The sequence below is a fragment of the Filicampus tigris genome, chromosome 16, assembly GCF_054856515.1.
Source record: "Filicampus tigris isolate MCC_2025a chromosome 16, RoL_Ftig_1.0, whole genome shotgun sequence".
NCBI lineage: Eukaryota > Metazoa > Chordata > Actinopteri > Syngnathiformes > Syngnathidae > Filicampus > Filicampus tigris.
In genome coordinates, this window is record NC_141232.1 from 9,627,142 (window position 1) to 9,645,832 (window position 18,691).

Consider the following 18,691-nt stretch of genomic DNA (forward strand, 5'->3'; position numbering starts at 1 on the left):
TGTTCTACTTTTTGCCAGGTTTAAAACAAGTGTCTGTACCTATGTACTTAAGTACACAATACTTTTGCCACCTCTAAATAAATCCAACAACACCATCATTGTGCTGCCTCACCTCCCAGTCGGGAGGCACGAGAGCGAGCAGGCGCGCTTGTGCGCGTGTTCTGTGCGCGTTCACGCGAGAGAGGAGCACACGGGCCGGCTGAGCAGCAAGAAGGATGGAGGTCCGACCTGACAGGTTCAAGGCGGTCGCGGCCAAAACTCTGGGCAGAATTAACAGGTATTTTCACTTTTCCCAGTTTATGTAAATCACCGTGTTCGACTTCAAGGCGTCTGCACGTTTTCCCACGCGAGAGAGAGAGACAGCTGAGAGTTTGGCAGTCCTTCTTTTTAATGGCGGAAAAGTTAGTTTCTAATCAAGTTCATTTCATTAAATGGCACGATGGTTAAAGTTTAAGATGCGTATTTTGTGATGGAAAAAGTGCAGATAACATCAAAAAGTCCCAAGTGTCTCAATGTAGTGCAGTCGCAATGCAGACCAAGTGCCGATGAAAGTGTCGAAATTTTACTTCTTGGGGTTCGTTTGGTAAGAATTAATACACAATTGATTTTTATCAGAAAATAATCCTGCAAACCACTTTCCGTGTTGACTACCTTTTCTGTATGTGTATAAAACGTCATTAGGCAAAAATGTCCTGATTTTCTTTGAGCAGTGAAAAGCCCATCATCCAAAACACTGAATGTTATGACAGATAAAATTGGTTCTGTAAAAGAAAAAATGAAGTCTTATCATGTCATAAATGTAGCACACATTGCTGCTAATATTTGTGTAAGTAATATTACAGTCTCATACAATAGATGTATATCAAATGCAGTGTTATTAAATTGCTACTCCAACAAAGCAATGGACAGGTGTGTAGAAAATATTTTTGCACACTACAGAAATAAAAATTTTTTTTAAAAAGCATGCAGCTCCTCGAAACATATTGATTCACATAATATTTGTATTGCAATGCAGACTGTTGCATGGACAATATTAGAGTATTAAAAAATACATAGATGGAAATCGCTGATAGAGGCTCGTGCAATAACCTTTGCTTTAAGCTTCCGTTCTCTTAGGATTTGAGGTAGCGAGCAAACGTATAAATCCCGTCCTGAAATAGCCTGTTTTTCAGTCCAGATGTCGAGCCACGCAAATCCCTAAACTCTCCCCTCCCACTCGTGCCATCCCAGCCCATGTCACTTCCTCCGGCCGCTCCCTCCTCATCCATCCCGGCATCCCGCCATCCATCCATCCATTCAGACAACTTTCATCCTATCATGCTTACAGATTAACAGACATGCACATTGAAGGCATTCCTTTCGGTCCAAATGGGCGACATGCAAGGCAAATATATGTATACACGCTCCGACACACATCTGTATGGACGTGTGTGTGTGTGTGTGTGTGTGTTTTGTGAGGAGGGCCTCCCCGTTGCCTGCCTTGCTGGAGTTGGAGCAATCTCACCAGCTCACAGACAAAAGCGCGATCTCTCCATGATGAAAGCAGCCAGAAGTTCATTTATTATTTAAACATTTTCTCCATCAGAATGCATCTCCTGTTTCTATATTAAACTGCACTAGGTAAGCACAAACAGCAGCGCTGTGAGGTCAAATGTACTCTTTCCTCTTACAGTTCACACTTTCGACATAAATAACGTCACCAAGGGTGCGCAGAAACAACCTATCGCACCTATCGCCTTGTGACTGTTTCCACTGCATCCACATTTATAAAGTTTCCAACAACGCCCTGCGGACCGACTCCGCAAGGAGGGTTTAGTTGCGCACGCACACGAGGCAATGCAGAAAGTAGCAGGTAATCCATTTTTAATCCATTTTACATCCGCCAGAGTGCTACAATTTCATTTATGATGCACAGTGGCTCGGTGCCATCGTGGCTTTGATAAAATATTCAAATTATGGTGGGGTGTATTAATTACTGTTTGATCATTTTTGCCGCTCGTTAGGCCTGACAATTTGACAGTATTTTAGTCTAATCGAGTTTCTTATCTGTCTATGCAATACGCTGCAGTTTAATGTTTTGAATAATAAAACCAGATTTAATTGGATGTGAATGCGCAGTGCAATATCCATCTATCCATGCGTCCATCCAATCCTGAACAGAAATATGAACACGAAACATGTTTTTACTCCCAATTTTCATGAGCTGGATTCAAAGATGTTTGCAAAAGGCCTATTTATCGCAAATTTTGTTTACAAATCTGCCTAGATCCGCTAATGAGCACCTCTCCTTTGCCGAGATAATCCTTCCATTTTACAGGTGTGGCATATCAAGATGCCGATTAGACATTTTGATTACTGCACAGGTGTGCCTTAGGCTGCCCACAATAAAAGGCCACTCTAAAATGTTTTATCTCAAAAGGCATTTCAGAGGATTTGACCACGATTTTCTTCAGAAAGCATCTCAGGGAAGTTCACTGCGTGCTCATTGTCCTCCTTGGGGGGAATTTTATTGACAATGAACACAAGCGCATTTTACTTATGGAATTTTGAACGCTCAGAGAGTCGTGCCATTCATCCACGATTGTCCTCTCAAGTTGGATCTGTTCACAAAACGTTCCACTTTTTGCATGGCCAGCATGTCACCCATTTAGCCTTTTTGGGATCCTCTCGATTAATTATTTAATTCATTAATTAAAACCAGCGAATTTGAAAAAACAAATGTAAAAATGAAACAACAAATAAATATAATGAAAAATCCAAAATTATTAAAACCAACCCCTCACCGAAACCAGTCCAATAAAACTATTCATTTTTGAGTGGCCTTTTACCGGAAGCTAAAGTGCAATAATCATGCTCTCAAATCAGCATCTCGATATGACATGCCTGTGAGGTGGATAGATTATCCCGGCAAAGGAGAGGTGCTCACTAACATAGAATTAGACAGATTTGTGAACAATATCTGAAAGAAATGGAAAGAAAAATACCGTAGAAAAAGTCTATCATCCATCGATCCATAGAAAATGTTCTATTAATCAATATCCATCACATTCTTAGTTTTGGATTGACACATTACAGATGTGTTAATTTAATAACAACAGCTTTCTTATCGTGGTTTGTACAAAGTACTTTGCATTAACATAGAACTGCACTGCATCATTCTGTTTCTGGGCTGTTTCTCTTGTAACTGTAATTCGCTTTCTTATTTAGCTCAGCGACAGAGGAAAAGTAATGAATTTGTTCGCCATTTCCTGACCTTATGTCCGCATTTAAGGCTGTTATGGAAGGCATGATCAAACTCCATCAGTTCATATAAGTGATGTCCATCCTGTATGTGGAGATTAAAAACAGTGACACGCAGCACATGGAGATTACAAATAGACCGAGGCTAGAACATTGGTTACATATGGAATCTAATCAGATTCAATGCAAGGGCTTTATTAAAATGTTAATGATTGTTATGTTACTTAAGTGCATCAGAGTGGCATAATGAATATATTGTTAAATTGTGTCAATCAAAGCATTATTAGCATTATTATAGTATCTTTGTACAGATTTTTGGGGTGCATTAGATTGTGCACGTGTACCTAATCAAGTGTCTGATGGTCGTATAATTAAGGATTAAGATTTTGACTTTTACGATCATCTTATTCCGATAATGGAGCGTATGAAAAAATACATGTGTAGTATGTCACAGATGTATGTTGATGGGCTAGAGTCTGGGGGGGGGGGGAGTGGTGACAGGATGTGGAAGGGGAGGGTGTCTCCCTGGGTGACACTTTCCCACCGAGACCCAATCTGTTCACTTCAGGGAGAGCGCATCGCTCACGGAAGGAGCGCCAGTGATAGCACAACTGAGAAAAATCGCAAAGTAAATTCCTTGACACGTTCAAACTGTGAAACGAAACCGTGTTTGACGATGGCGTTTACATGGAGAACAATGCCGGATCAATCGTGGCACATGGCAACGAATGAGGAAGGCGTCTGCTGTTATATAATATATTTGCTGTCAGCCATGGTTGTCTCTCTCCCTCCGTCATCCTCTTATGAGAGGATTACAGAGAACACTCAGTGAATTTAATATACAGGAGAACAAAGGTCATAGGTCACCAGCCAACATGTGAGTCACGGTCGACGTCAAATTATCTTTAGGCATCGCAAGGAGAATTTTGATGGTATTGGAATAGTATCATTTTTTAGTCATTCTGCTGTACCTGTATTACCTACAGTCTGTCTGCAAAAAAAATAACACATAGTCGGAGTAGTTCTGCAAACTTGGGTGAAATCCAATATTTCAAGTATTCTTCTAATATTTTAGCTGTGGTGAGCTTTCATGGCTTGCTATCACAAGCACTGACCAACATTTACAATTTAAATTCTCATATTTGTTCCATAAAATTGTATTGATCTATTCGCATCTGTCTTTCCTCTTCACTCTATAGCGTTTCTCTTGGCTGTACTGCTTCCAGTATTGTATGCAAATGTTTTTTTTTTTTTTTTTTGGTCCAATCAGATTTGAGCCTCTCTGTGCTGCCTGCCATATCAATCTAATCTGCAAAGTATTAGCAATGGAAGTGTTTCTTAATTCATCCCAACAGGGCCAGAGTGCATGAACTCGATGACATCAGCATTTTTCTGTCCTCTGATTGGTTGGACACAGCAAAACGTCAACTTCGACTACCGAAACACGCCTGTAACGATTTTCACATTAATACGTTTGATAATCAGCATCTCGTGAATATGATGTATTTTATTTAATTTTAAAAAAGTCAAGTAAATGGAGAAATATTAATTCGTACGTCACACAGTTGCATGCTGTTATATAGCATTTGCGTACACTATTAATGATTTCTATGATCACGAGGGAATAGCGGTGGTATTTAAGAGCAAGATGAAGTTGGTTATGTCCCTATTGAGTGCCCAGGTACTAAAAGCATGGCCCACCACTGTATTTTAGTCGTATCACAGTCCTCGGAAGTTGAATCCAATTTTAAAAGTGAGCGTGCAAAGACTTTTGGTGCTGGAGCGGAGAGCTCAGTCCCTCCCGGCTCTTGCTGTTGTTGTAATTATGATATTCCAAAGGGCCCGAGGTCAGAGGCCTCCTACCTTGCTCATTAGCTGTTACCAGCTGAGAGTTAGTCGAGGCAGCTCCTGTCTCTTTGCTAACGTGACAAGATGAGTACAAGGGGCTGGAATGGTTTGTCTTGGTACTGATTTTTTTTACCCTTGACTTAATAGCTTCGGAACATTCTTGTGTCTTTTGACCTTGGAAAGGCTGTGAATTATTTAGTCGGACATTAGCGTGATAGACACTTCTTATATTGTGGAAGCTGTTCACAAACGTGACATATGCTTCAGATATAGCAAATATGTGAGCTGTTTTGGGAGATTTACAGACCAAACTACACCGCGATTATCCTGTAGTGTGAAGCAGCTGTAATTAAGAGTCGTTTTGGCTGTGGGCTAGCCTCGTTAGCTGGTAGCATATGTGTAAGTGTCAGGCCGCAATCTGTCTCAGCGTCTAATGAGGATGCTTCCGCTGCACTTAAATCGGATTTCAGGAGGACATTCGGCACGTTTGTTTGCACGGGAGAAGGCAGCAGGGTGATTCATCACTTGATAATAATAATATATAGCCTTAACACCTTCTTATAACAGACTTCATCTGTTTTTTGGACCATGTCGGAGGTCTGTAATTAACTTTGTGGAATTCAATGTAAAATATTATTTGTATGTATTGATATCAACAAGATATGTTGAGGCCCTAGTTAGAATTGAACCTAAAACCCCCACTGCACGATGGGCTCTAATCACAAAAATATAAGGCCTTTGTACATACGTTGACTTTTGTAATCGAAAGCAAGAGCCCAAGGCAAAATGAATCCATTCTAAAACCGAGGCCATAACACAGCTATATGACGTCAGAGGGAAACCACGCCCTGCACGACTTTGCCACTCCATATTCATTTCCGGAAGTAAATCATTTTTATAATCCTAATCTCAATGTTGTGACAGATTAAGAGGTAGAGCTAGAGCGACTAGGAGGGAGGATGCAGATGTAGATAATCTCCTACAAATTCTAAAATGCTGCCTTTACAAAGTGTAATACAATTCACGCATTTTTCATTTGTTCATTAATATGTACAGTAAATTGAAAGAAAAAAATGATGCTGAGCCTGCAATAAAAAACATGGGGGGAGGAGTGAATTAACTGCAGATGTTAGTAAGAAATACGCGGACAGACAGCCATGCAGGCAGATAGATGCATAGTGACACATTACAGTATAAAAAGCTGTGCTGAATTATTGATCTCATCCAAAAACGCATCAATAATGAACCAGTGTCAGAATATGACTTGCCCCATGTTGTGTGTGTATGTATGAGTGAGTGAGTGAGAATCATGCAGCAGTGCTGAGTGCATGAGAGAAATGATTCATTTTCTACCATTTAGAGTTTCTCGTGTAAAAACAAACGCCAAATCTCGACCACACGGACATATCTTTGCGACGATTGCACTCGTTTCCATACATCACTGTTCAGCTCACTGACTAACTGGATCAAGCTCAATGGAAAGTGTGCATATGACACACGCGTGTGCTCAATGTGGATACACAAAAAAATGTAGTCACGAAAAAGAAAAAAAAAACGACAGTATATGGTGCGTGTGTGTGTTGTCGTAGATAAATTAAAAAAAACAAAAACTGGTGACAGTGACTCACTGTGGGGTGTTCTTCTTGAAACTATAATCACCTTGGTCATGTGATTCTTGAGAAACAATCACTGAGACACTTTAAGACTGACAAATCCCTCAAGGGTTCCGGGTGAATGAGTTGACCAGATGGCAGCAATTTTCAAATTTCAATTTCAAATGTATACATTAAAAAAACAAACACAAATAATGACCTAACAAATAAAATGAATAAACAAATACTATATAGCTATCAATCAATGGCCTCCTGTTCCGTCAGGTTGATTGACAAGCAGCAGCCCAATGGAGAAACCATCGAGCTGTCCGCCGAGGGCCGTCCTGAGCTGGTGCAGGAGAAAGAGCTGCCCGTGGTGGACTGTACCTGCTTTGGCTTGCCCAGGCGCTACATCATTGCCATCCTGTCTGGCCTGGGCTTCTGCATCTCCTTTGGCATCCGCTGCAATCTGGGCGTGGCCATTGTAAGCATGGTCAATGACCACACTGTCTACAAAGGCAACAAGGAAGTGCTTGTGGTAAGTGTGCAACAATACACCATCGGGTGTCTTATTTATTTATTTATTTGTTTATTTGTTTGTTACTTAATACATATTAGAACAGGTGTCTCTCATTGTTTCTGAGTGTCCAACGTCATCATTACTTCTCCTCAGGCTGCACAGTTCACTTGGGATCCAGAGACAGTGGGCATGATCCACGGTTCCTTCTTCTGGGGTTACATCGTCACACAGATCCCGGGAGGTTTTATATGTCAGAAATTTGCAGCCAACAGGTGATTTGCCTCATGGTGCCCATCTTCTTAGGACTGGTTGAATTAAAACAAGTTATTATGCGGACAATGAAAGTTAAAGTAGGCTCTCAGTTGTGCAACCCATAAGTGCCGCCGTAATCCTTAAAAAGGAAATCAACCCAAACATATTTTTTTCAAGAATATGTTCTATGCAGTTCCACTAGCTGAAACACGGCATTCTGATTAATTTTGTGTATGTGGAATATGAGTTAAGCAGCAAAATCCACCCATTTTTAGCCATCTCAGGAGGCGGCCATTTTGTAATTTCTGTTGACTGAAAATAACATGACAACTACACAGGGCTCAGGTAACGGCCAATCACGGCTGACCTGTTCACTGAAGCTGAGCCGTGATTGGTCGTTACCTGAGCCCCGAGCAGTTTTGATGTCATTTTCAGTCGACAGAAATGACAAAATGGCCGCCCCTAGAGATGGCTAAAAACGAGTGGATTCACTCTTATTCCACAAACGCAATATTTATCAGAATGCCTTGTTTCAACTTCTTCTGAGGCAGCTTTGTTTTGTCCTTGTGTGTTCAAGAGTGTTTGGCTTTGCCATCGTGGCCACGTCCACCCTCAACATGCTGATCCCATCTGCCGCTCGCTGCCATTACAGCTGCGTCATACTGGTCAGAATATGTCAAGGCCTTGTTGAGGTACAGCGTGTGTCCGAGTAGGATTTGTGTGTTTTTGTGCAGATTGCATGAAACATTCAGCCTCTTCCCTAACCGGCTTGTGTCCTGCAGGGTGTGTCGTACCCGGCCTGCCATGGCATTTGGGCAAAGTGGGCTCCTCCCCTAGAGAGAAGTCGATTAGCCACCACGGCCTTTTGCGGTAAATTTGATTTTGTGGCACCTCAATTCTAGCACCTCAAGTGACCGAAGTGCCCACCGTGGACTGTGTTTACTGGTGGTGTGGGTTCAAACAAATGTGTTAGTCGAAATAACTTGTTGCACTTGTAGGATCCTATGCAGGGGCTGTGGTGGCAATGCCTTTAGCTGGGATACTGGTGCAATACACTGGGTGGCCTTCTGTATTCTACGTCTATGGTGAGCATTCCCATAGCCATGTGAAGTATATAACCCAGAATGTTCTAATAATTCTGTGCTAATGTCAGGCCAACATGACCTGGTTGGGATTATTCATCTTTTTTTGAATTTCTTCCTTATTACTGAACCCTCCCAGGCAGCTTTGGTATATTCTGGTACTTGTTCTGGATCCTGGTGTCCTACGAGAGTCCAGCTGCCCATCCCACTATCACACCGGAGGAGAGGAAGTACATTGAAGAGGCCATTGGCGAGTCGGCGACGTTTCTGAACCCTCTCCAGGTATTTGCAGACACTTTGGTACAAATGTAATGCATGTGGGAATCCATACGTGGCAATAATGTATTTAGACACACACACACACGACCTCCGGTCAAATGTCGTGTCACGCTCACATTTATTCTCCTTGGTGGCAGAAATTTAAGACGCCGTGGAGGCAGTTCTTCACCTCCATGCCTGTCTATGCCATCATTGTGGCCAACTTCTGCAGGAGCTGGACCTTCTACCTGCTTCTCATCAGCCAGCCGGCCTACTTCGAAGAAGTCTTTGGCTTTGAGATCAGCAAGGTGAGCGGCACGACAAAACATGTCTGCCTCACAGTCCACAGTCTCTGGGTTTGAATCTCGACTTTGGCTTTTCTGTGTGGAGTTTGTTTGCTTGGGTTTTCGCTGACGGATTCCTTCTACGTTCCAAAAACATGCATGGTTGGTTGACTGGCGACCCTGAACTGAATGGGGGTCTGAACGGTAGTTTGTGTACAGTCAACAGTATGTGCCCTGTGATTAGTAACCGTCCCGGTGTCCCACGTGGGGGACAGAAAATGGCTGGATGGATGATAATGATTGATCGTTATAATTTACGTTATAACTTACGGAATGTGGATGAAAGTTGAAATATATTCCCACTTTTCTCCCACCAGGTGGGCATGGTGTCAGCATTGCCCCATCTAGTAATGACCATCATCGTTCCTGTGGGAGGCCAGCTGGCGGACTACCTTCGAACCCACAACCTGATGACCACCACCAATGTTAGGAAGCTCATGAACTGTGGAGGTGACTTTTGCATTTTGCAAAGACAATTTCATTAATAATGCATTTTCAGAAATAATATTATCCCTACTTATCACGAAAATGTATAACAGTAACAACAGTTTGGCATAATTCATCCAAACACTCGCCGGCCACAACATTGCACACCTGCACACGATGTAGGACAATAATGACACTTTTTCATAGATAATGATGATTCTGATTATTGACATTTTAATTGTTGTGGTTGTAGTTTGTTAGTCTAATACAGTATATTGACTCTCATGTAGATGAATGATGGTTAACGGAGTTGCTATAACAGGCAAAATAGTAGAAACAGCTCGTAGTAGGATGCATCACCAACAACACCAACATTCATAAATTTGTATTGATGTTTAAATAAATAGTACAGTATGATCGGTGAATTTGTTTTGAGTTTTTTAAAAAGTAAATGTAACCGAATAACCATCAATATTTCTACACAGCACTGGAAAAAATATTGTATATGTTTTTGTTTTGTTTTTTTTCCAAGTTACAATGCACTTTTCCTGAATTCTGAAAATTTTCTTTTTACAATTTTGTTGAATGCAATATAATACAATACAATACAATTTTATTTATATAGTGCATTTCATAACAGCTAGAGCTGTAACAAATCACTTTACAAACAATAAACAATAAATAATAAACTATAAAAAGGCCATAATACACAAGTGTTAATCAATAAATGAACATAAAACACGATATACAATTTACACCGGAAAAGAGCCAAAAATTTCAGGTCTGATCAAAAGCCAGAGAATAGAAATGTGCATTATACGTTTTTAGTGTTTACATTTTTACTATGTTTTCAGGTTTTGGCATGGAGGCCACCCTCCTACTAGTGGTGGGATATTCTCACACAAAAGGTGTTGCCATCTCCTTCCTGGTGCTTGCCGTTGGCTTTAGCGGCTTTGCTATCTCAGGTACAAGAGAGATGACAATGTGCTCAGTGTAAATGGTTGAATTTGTCATTTGAATGTTTTTAATCTTTTTTTTTTTTTTGTCCCATTCAGGTTTTAACGTCAATCACTTGGACATTGCGCCTCGATACGCCAGCATACTAATGGGCATCTCAAACGGGGTGGGAACATTGTCTGGGATGGTGTGTCCTCTTATAGTGGGAGCCATGACCAAACATAAGGTAAGAAAGTGCATTGTTGCGTGGAAAATAGGTCGCAACAACAGTTTCCTCTTTATTTCAGACACGCGACGAGTGGCAGTATGTCTTCCTTATAGCATCCCTGGTTCACTATGGAGGAGTTGTTTTCTATGGTAAGCCTTCACTATGATTTCAGTCTTGCGCAAAAACCGGATAGGACATTTCATCATGTGGTCGTCACACGTACTTCAGAGTGGCAAAAGCAATCTCCCATGCCTCATTTTATTATACCACAAAAACTTGTCATTTGAACAGGGGTGTGTAGACTTTTTACATCATATACCTGTGGAAAAAACGCCTTGCTTCCCAGTCCAAGTGGCCACTCTTCCATCTTTTTGCAATCCCAGGACCTTGGTATCGATTTTGTTTACAAAGATTTTGTAATGACCAATACTTTTTCTCCCTTTCAGGAATCTTCGCATCGGGAGAAAAGCAGCCATGGGCTGACATCGAAGACACCAGCCAGGAGAAGTGCGGCATCATCGACGAAGACGAGCTGGCCAACGAGACGGAGGAGCTCTACCGCACCGGCGGCCAGTACGGAGCCATGAGTCAGCAAGTGGTCGGGTCAAACGGCGGCGGAGGAGGCGGGCCCGGATGGGTGACGGACTGGGATAAATCTGAGGAGTATGTGCAGCCACCTGGACACAACTCATACAGGTGCAGCGGAGTAGAGGAGATGAAGCAGACGTAGAAGAGAGACTCGCCTGATACAAGTGTGTACAAAACAAGAAAAAGAACAAAAACAGGAAGGTCGAGAACTTGCTGTGTACTTTTGTACAATTACAAAAGTATGTTGATTATTTTGTTGTGTGGATTATGTGCGTGGTGGAGGGCAGTGTTAGATTTGACAATATACATAAACACATACAATATTTATATGCTCAGCTCATCCCCCCCCAGACATCCTCCCTGATGCACGGCTCGCTGTGATTGGTCCATTTCCATCTCAAGGAGGAAGTGCAGCAAGCGTCTCCCTTGTGTTGTATTTCAAAGCTAATGTCAAAGCTGCACTAACTTTTTTTTTCAGGGAATGCATGTCTGCGGTTTTAACTAAGAATAATGCTCATGATGAAGAAGTGAGGAACTCCACACACATACACACACACACACACACACACACACTTAAGCACACTGTTTTTATGGGTCACATCCTGGCAAACTTTCTGAAAAAAATTTTTCCCCCCATGAAATTGATACCATGCATATTTGGCACATGCTCGTGCATAGAGATGCATGTGGTGTCTAGATGAAGCTCACCTGTGTCTGACCTAAGTAGGTCATGCCCATCTAGGCTCATGGGTCACAAGGCACATATGATGAGTAATCATCCGACACTCTGGACTCTTCATTTGATGCGGAGTGCTAGGGTGACAAATGCAGTGTGTTGTTAACTGTTCTGTCATCGAACCGGTGCAAAATAGTCAAAACATGATGTGTGTTGCGTTCGTCTTTTTGCCGTCACACTTCCTGCTTTCTCTTCTCTGATTCAGTGCCGTTTTTCTAATTCCTGAAAGTCGGCCATTTGAAATCAGTGGGTCAGTGGTAGTGTGTTGTTCTGTCAGTTGGGTACAGGTGCTGAAACGTTGTGCAATGAGCATGTTATAATGAGCACAGCAGTGCACTCCCCAGTCATCCCTCTACTCCTTTAACACACCCATACACAAGTCTCATGATGTGAGCACACTCTAATGACATGCAATGTGTTGGGAGAGCAGTAAGCACACAATTTGGCACCAATGTCTCTGAAGAGCAACACCCACTTAACTCAACAAAATTGTGTATTAGGGTGAGGTGGGGGTTTTTTAAATTCCAAAGTGGCTGTTTTTCGCCCTTTAAAAGCAATCTTGATGCAATGACAGCTGGGTAATGAAGTCACAGGGAGCTTTGTGCACCAGCACTTAGACAAATCCAAACGACTCCGACAGGAAGTGTGTTTACGTGCACGCACAAAAACGCACATACAAAGCTGCACCTTTGCATGTTCTCTCACAGCATTCCATTTAGAAATTTTTATTTGACATTGCCTGGGGGTTTTTCTGGTCAACTGTCTAATTTCTGATCTTGAAATTGTGATTTTGATGGGACACAATACACTGCTGGAATGTTAGGGATTTACAAGGATTTATTTTGTTTTACAAGTGAAATGTTGCAAAAATATGAATGATTATTCCTGTGATCATTTTCAGTGTTGTATTTATAATCCAAGTTCTTCTTTGTCGCAGTTTATGGCCATTCCAATGTTGTTTTCCTCAATCTCAATGAAATGTGTTGAAACGTGATGGGAACTGGTGTAAAAAAATACAATCTTAAATATTTTAAGATGCAAAAAAAAAAAGGAAAATGTTTAGTGTACAAAGGATGTATAATGTGAAATATCCTTGTGTATAATAAAACCTAAGCAGCTATTTTACAGGTGTCAGCAGTCTGTTTTATTTCATTTGTGTTGTTTTTAATTAGTCAATCTTTTTCACAGTTATTGGGCAATGTCAGTTTCCTGTTTCTGTCTCTTTCTCTCAGGGCAGATGGAAACGGGATTATTGCTGTTTTTTAGGCAAGGATTAGATAAGAGAGCAGATGCACTCAGTGGGAGAGTGCGGCAGCAACATGAACGTCACAATGCGGGATGGCGAACAAGCGCTTGTGGGTGCGTGTACGTGTGTGCGCTAGTGGGTATAATTTATATGGGCTCTACATGTTCTTCACTATGATCGCGAGAGGGCAGTAAATGTCTACAAACGTAGTTCGTACTAACTTGCAATTGTGAGACAAACTTCAATTATGGCCTACAAATATTTAGTTTCTCCTAATCTGTTGCGTCATCGCAACTTTGCACGTTCCGATTTGTCGCTGTTGTCCCAATTTTTCCATTTTAAACATCCCCAAGAGCCCAATCAATCAATCAATCAATCAATCAATCAATCAATCTCAACTGAGGTTGACTATACTGCTTTACACCTTGTGGCCAGCAGTGTATATAGAAAAAAGTAACGAGCAGACATCACGTGTATTTTCAAATGTAGGCAGTATAAGTAACCATTCAGAAAGATAAGTACTCGTGTAAAGTACAAATTGGAAATTACTTGATACGGTAACGAAGTATATGAACTCCGTTACTTGCCGCCACTGCAGTACTGTACTGACAAACATAAATACAGTACATACAAGTGACGGAGTGGGTACTAAGATCAAGAGACCACGCCCAAGTGTAGCCATTCCAATGTATGATTGGATATTCTTTTTGAATTGGGCGGGAATAATGTTAAATTCTCCACTCGGATTGGGGAAAATTAACGTCTGTTTAGAGTCTTCGTCCTATTGGTCGTTTAGCGTGGGGATTAACGCAATAATTTTGACTTTTACAATGATTCACAATGGAGGTTTATTAAGGTCTACATCAGATGTTGGCGTTTATTTCCAAGTTTAAGGTTTGGCTGTAGTTATCCACGAGATAGCCGTCAAAAATCTCGACTTCGCCTTGGACGCTCAATTGTAGTTGGGAAAAGGGGCTTAAAGTGTTTTTTTTTAACGTGCGGTTTGAGGAAGGAAATAGTCTTCGGGCTAACGCTATGTAGCAAGCTAATGTATAATAAGCAAGCTAATTCACGCGTAAACTCCGGACCTGTGAACTCACACGCTGTGTTAAAATCATATCTCAGGTAAGCAAGCCTTGCTCTTACATTACACGGATTTTAGTGCCATTAGGCAGCTAGTAGTGACGTAAATTAGAGGCGACATGTATGGACTTGAGTGTCCAAGTTAAATCTGGGTTGCCATGTCACTGCGCTGTATCAGGTGTTATCAGCTGTCTACCAAGCGGTCGCAGTGTGTGTTTTCTGTTTGCAGTGAATTGTTGTGCTTTCGCGTCAGTTTGCAGGCATGACCGAGTACAAGCTTGTGGTGGTCGGTGCAGGAGGCGTAGGGAAGAGCGCTCTCACCATCCAGCTCATCCAGAATCACTTTGTGGATGAATATGATCCAACCATCGAGGTGGGACTGACACTTGTACCTGTACCGTCCATATAAGGGTCGTTCCATGTCAAATCACTTTTTCACTCTGACGTCTCTTTGCACGCCTGCACGAATGTGATTTGGTTCTGTGTGTGTGTGTGTGTGGTGTGCACCACAAACATGTTCAGTGTATGCAGCAAAGTGTAAATTGAAAATCCCCTTGGCGATTATAATCAGTCTAATAGATTAAATTACTATAAACCCAAGAATTTTCCCTTCACCTCTCAGATTTTCTACAATTTTTTAGGTGTGGTTAGAAATGGAAGGAAAATACCCGAACACCAGCATTTCTTGTTCTAAACCTAGAGTGAACTTTATCTGCTTCAGTTAGAGTTGTTAACTTACTTAACACTTTGACTTGCAGTCATTTAAGCGTTCAATGTGACAACTTTGTCAAATTCTACCAAACACGTGTGGCATAAGCCAGTAAATCATACTAAATCAAATAACTGCAAATGAATGCGAACAAATCTGTGGCTTTCTCAGGTCAATGTTTTGCGCGCTTCTGTGCTGCAGGACTCATACAGGAAGCAGGTGGTGATCGATGGGGAGACGTGTCTGTTGGACATCCTGGACACTGCGGGACAGGAGGAGTACAGCGCCATGAGGGACCAATACATGAGGACGGGGGAGGGCTTCCTCTGCGTCTACGCCATCAACAACACCAAGTCCTTCGAGGACGTTCACCTGTACAGGTGCTTGTGATGTCAAGCCTCTTCTCAACCAAATAGTTCAGCTCAGCTCGTCTCAGTACGGTTTGGAGCGGTCATCCTGGTCTGGCTTGTTTTGTGTGTGATTAAGTGTAATGTTGTAAGACGTGTTTAAAATGATGTTTAACTGTTTTGGGATCATAGGTTGAGGTATACAATTGAGAGTAGACTATTGACAGTGCAGGCAATTGTAAGATTTGGTTAGTTGCTCTTTTGGCGTCTCATGCAATGTGACGTCAGCTACGTCATGTATGCAAACGCGTTCACGGAACGACGAGTCTTTGAAAGTTCCCTGGCAGATTTGCTCTGAACTGTATTTGAGCTAGTGTTTGATATTAAGATTCTTTCGTTTTTTGGGGGACTTTAGTTTGAAACCAAAGAGACCAAAATAGAACAAAACCTTCACACTTTCGCAGCGTTGCAGTCTTGTGATCCTTGAAATGAAACTAATATGAAGTGTCTGAACTGACATGGACGGGTTTAGATTTAATCTCACTTTTTGGGTTATATTTGTACTTGTGATGCCTTTTTATTTCATTCTTAAACATCCTGCGGAATCGTACAAAAGGATCTGACAGTAACACGTGCCGTTAGATGCTTGTGACTTTATGTACCGTAATGTGGGTCATTTGACCACACAGAGCGAGATAAGTGATCATTACCTCCGCTGTGTTTTTGTTCGCCTTAATTGCTCAAAAATGTGGGCCGAGGAAAAACCTGTTTGATTAAGTTGGGAATTTGAATTTGACAACCACTATTCCCCATCCAAAATACAATTTCCCTAAACCAGTTTTTGGACAATTCTTAAATGTTCACCGAATCTATTGTGGAAATTGCCCCAATTTTGTGTTGCTTGCAAGCTTTTCCTTATGTGTTCGCCCTCCAGAGAGCAGATCAACCGGGTGAAGGACAGCGACAGCGTTCCCATGGTGCTGGTGGGCAACAAGAGCGACTTGAGCTCACGCTCGGTGGAGACGCGACAAGCACAGGAACTGGCCCGAAGCTACGGCGTACCCTTTGTCGAGACGTCGGCTAAAACCAGACAGGTGCGCAGCCGTAACGGCGTTGACCGCGTTGGTTTTGCACACAGCTACGTTAGCGTAACCCCGTTTTGCATTTGTGCTCCTGGTAGGGCGTGGAGGAAGCGTTCTATTCACTCGTGAGAGAGATCAGAAAATACAAGGAGACCAACCGCAGCAACAAAAAGAGCAAGAAGAACACTCAGAGACGTTGCATGATACTATAGCGATTTATAACTGCACAGCACTTGTCACAGACACACACACACACACACACACACAAACAAGCTCCTCCTACATAGCAGGTAGGGCACAAGCTCTCCAACATGTTTGTCCATTTATTTCTGTGAATGTCCAGACCAAACTGTATTGTTAGCTAGGTTTTTAACAGCAGCATTTTTTTAAAAGAAAATAAACTTTTCTCAATTTGACTTGTTGCTCAATTGTGTGCTAACAGTGGCGTGTCGCTACACGTTGCACTGATGACTCATTTGGGCCAAATAGGCTGAAGCCTTGTGTTGGCTGCTGCCATTTCAATGATTTTTTTCCCCACACAAATGCATCAAACTTTTTCCTACTGACTTCATGTCTTGTGTCATTTGTTGAAATGATTTCCCTGTCCCTATTTGTTTGATTATCATTACACTTTTACCTTCAGTAGTGTCAGCACTTTTTTTTTGTAAAGCTAAACAAAAAGCATAACACACTTGAGTCATCTCACAAGCAGTCTAGTACAACAAATACTCACTGGCCCGTTACAGTAGTCAGTGGTGGTTTCTGGTTATGTGCAGTATGTGCGGCTGCGCAGTGACATTTCCGGAAAGAAACAAAAAAATGCTACGTGAAACGATTTTCGATTGGCATCACGACATGTAAATCGTGTGGATGGGGAATTGGCAACCCCTTGTGGAGCAACTGCCCTCTAGAAGAGATGGTGGGGGGCTCAAAAGGGGGTCTAACACAGGGCGCCATTCAAGCTTGGACCGAGTTCCCGTTCGAGAAGCACAGCTGCTTTAGGTTTTGAATTGTGCAAATGCGCGCAGTGGGTTGAACTGAAAAGCCAGAGAACAAAACATTGAAATGTCTGCTTAGCGGTGTCAACCACCATGACTGATTTTTCTCTGCTGTTTTTTGCGTTTTGAATCTTGATGCACACGCGTTGTCAATAGCTTACTTTGAAGTAGAGCAGCTTGAAAGTCAAAGTTACCACATATCAGGTCAATTGTCTCAGATCCTGTTTAGTAAGAAACATGAACTACTCATGCTAGTGTGACAAAGATGAGATAAAGTAGACTTCAAATGAATTCACATTCAACCGTCGGGTGACGTACTGACTGAAATTACTTTCGGTTTGGAATCATCTCTGATTGAGAAGTCAGCGTAAGGGACACATACGCTCCAAGCAAAGAAAGCACAAACGTTCGCAGCAGGAACCCAAACAGTAACCTTGCTCAGTACAGTAGTCGGTTGTGCAGTGTTAATCCTTTCGATTGAGATCCACCGACAGTGCTTTCTTGTGGTCACTATTTGCAGATAAAGTAGTATAACTGACTTTAATGAAACACACTGAGCTTCTAATTAAGAGGCCAGTAGCTCGGAGTCAATACAGCGCAACCATTTGAAAGAATCATTTTTAAGCACAACGCGCCCTCTCGTGGAGATGTAGAAAGCTACAACGTAAACTCGATTGACTAGTCTGCAATGTTGAAGCTACCTCTCCGTGTTTCTCTTCGCTGTGGTTAGCACTACTGATTGACCCAAATTAAATGTTGTATTTTCTTCACTCATGTGCACATTTTTAGTGGGTATCCTAGAAGAAACGGAAATACATTGCTTTAAAATGACAACTGATGGTAAATGCAGTTGCTGTTGATATAAGGATAAAAAAAAAAGGAATGAGTGAATGAATTTTAAGCGGGGGACCAGAGAGGGCTGTTTTTCCTCACACGTATTTTTGTCACGGACTACTGTCAGGTCATACTGACAGTTTTAACAAACATGAAAACAGTTTTTTATTAGGGGGGGAGTGGGGGAGGTCATTAAAACCTACCCGTTTTCTGGTTACCCTAAAAACATGCATTCAGGGGCAGATAATGCTAACCATTCATTGACCATTCTTTCCTATCATAACATACTTATGTCTATAATTACCAATAAAGTTATGGCTTATTGCCCCAGACGAGCGGGC

General features: G+C 41.8%; 2 protein-coding genes across 2 annotated transcripts; both read left to right on the top strand.

Annotated features, from left to right (window-relative positions):
- The first annotated feature begins 126 nt into the window (after window positions 1-126).
- slc17a7a (solute carrier family 17 member 7a) lies at window positions 127-13,176 on the top strand. Its single transcript, XM_086055921.1, has 13 exons — window positions 127-277; window positions 6,966-7,218; window positions 7,354-7,472; window positions 8,030-8,144; window positions 8,235-8,322; window positions 8,451-8,537; window positions 8,674-8,816; window positions 8,951-9,100; window positions 9,454-9,586; window positions 10,417-10,527; window positions 10,618-10,745; window positions 10,807-10,876; window positions 11,174-13,176. Exons 1-13 carry the CDS (start codon window positions 216-218, stop codon window positions 11,455-11,457), a joined length of 1,743 nt encoding a protein of 580 aa, XP_085912047.1. The 5' UTR covers window positions 127-215; the 3' UTR covers window positions 11,458-13,176.
- Window positions 13,177-14,055: 879 nt separating this feature from the next.
- LOC147134600 (GTPase KRas) lies at window positions 14,056-16,934 on the top strand. The gene is made up of 5 exons (XM_086055929.1): window positions 14,056-14,422; window positions 14,634-14,753; window positions 15,291-15,469; window positions 16,371-16,530; window positions 16,617-16,934. The coding sequence occupies exons 2-5, from the start codon at window positions 14,643-14,645 to the stop codon at window positions 16,728-16,730; spliced, it is 564 nt and encodes a 187-aa protein (XP_085912055.1). The 5' UTR covers window positions 14,056-14,422; window positions 14,634-14,642; the 3' UTR covers window positions 16,731-16,934.
- Window positions 16,935-18,691: the final 1,757 nt, after the last annotated feature.

What these genes read in the sequence shown, in the direction of transcription:
- LOC147134600 (XM_086055929.1), top strand. Translation starts at nt 14,643, where the DNA reads ATGACCGAGTACAAGCTTGTGGTGGTCGGTGCAGGAGGCGTAGGGAAG. An exon ending in AATATGATCCAACCATCGAG is followed by an intron (nt 14,754 to 15,290) that starts GTGGGACTGACA and finishes TCTGTGCTGCAG; the next exon opens with GACTCATACAGGAAGCAGGT. An exon ending in GAGGACGTTCACCTGTACAG is followed by an intron (nt 15,470 to 16,370) that starts GTGCTTGTGATG and finishes TTCGCCCTCCAG; the next exon opens with AGAGCAGATCAACCGGGTGA.
- slc17a7a (XM_086055921.1), top strand. Translation starts at nt 216, where the DNA reads ATGGAGGTCCGACCTGACAGGTTCAAGGCGGTCGCGGCCAAAACTCTG. An exon ending in AGCCACCACGGCCTTTTGCG is followed by an intron (nt 8,323 to 8,450) that starts GTAAATTTGATT and finishes TTGCACTTGTAG; the next exon opens with GATCCTATGCAGGGGCTGTG. An exon ending in TGGAGGAGTTGTTTTCTATG is followed by an intron (nt 10,877 to 11,173) that starts GTAAGCCTTCAC and finishes TCTCCCTTTCAG; the next exon opens with GAATCTTCGCATCGGGAGAA.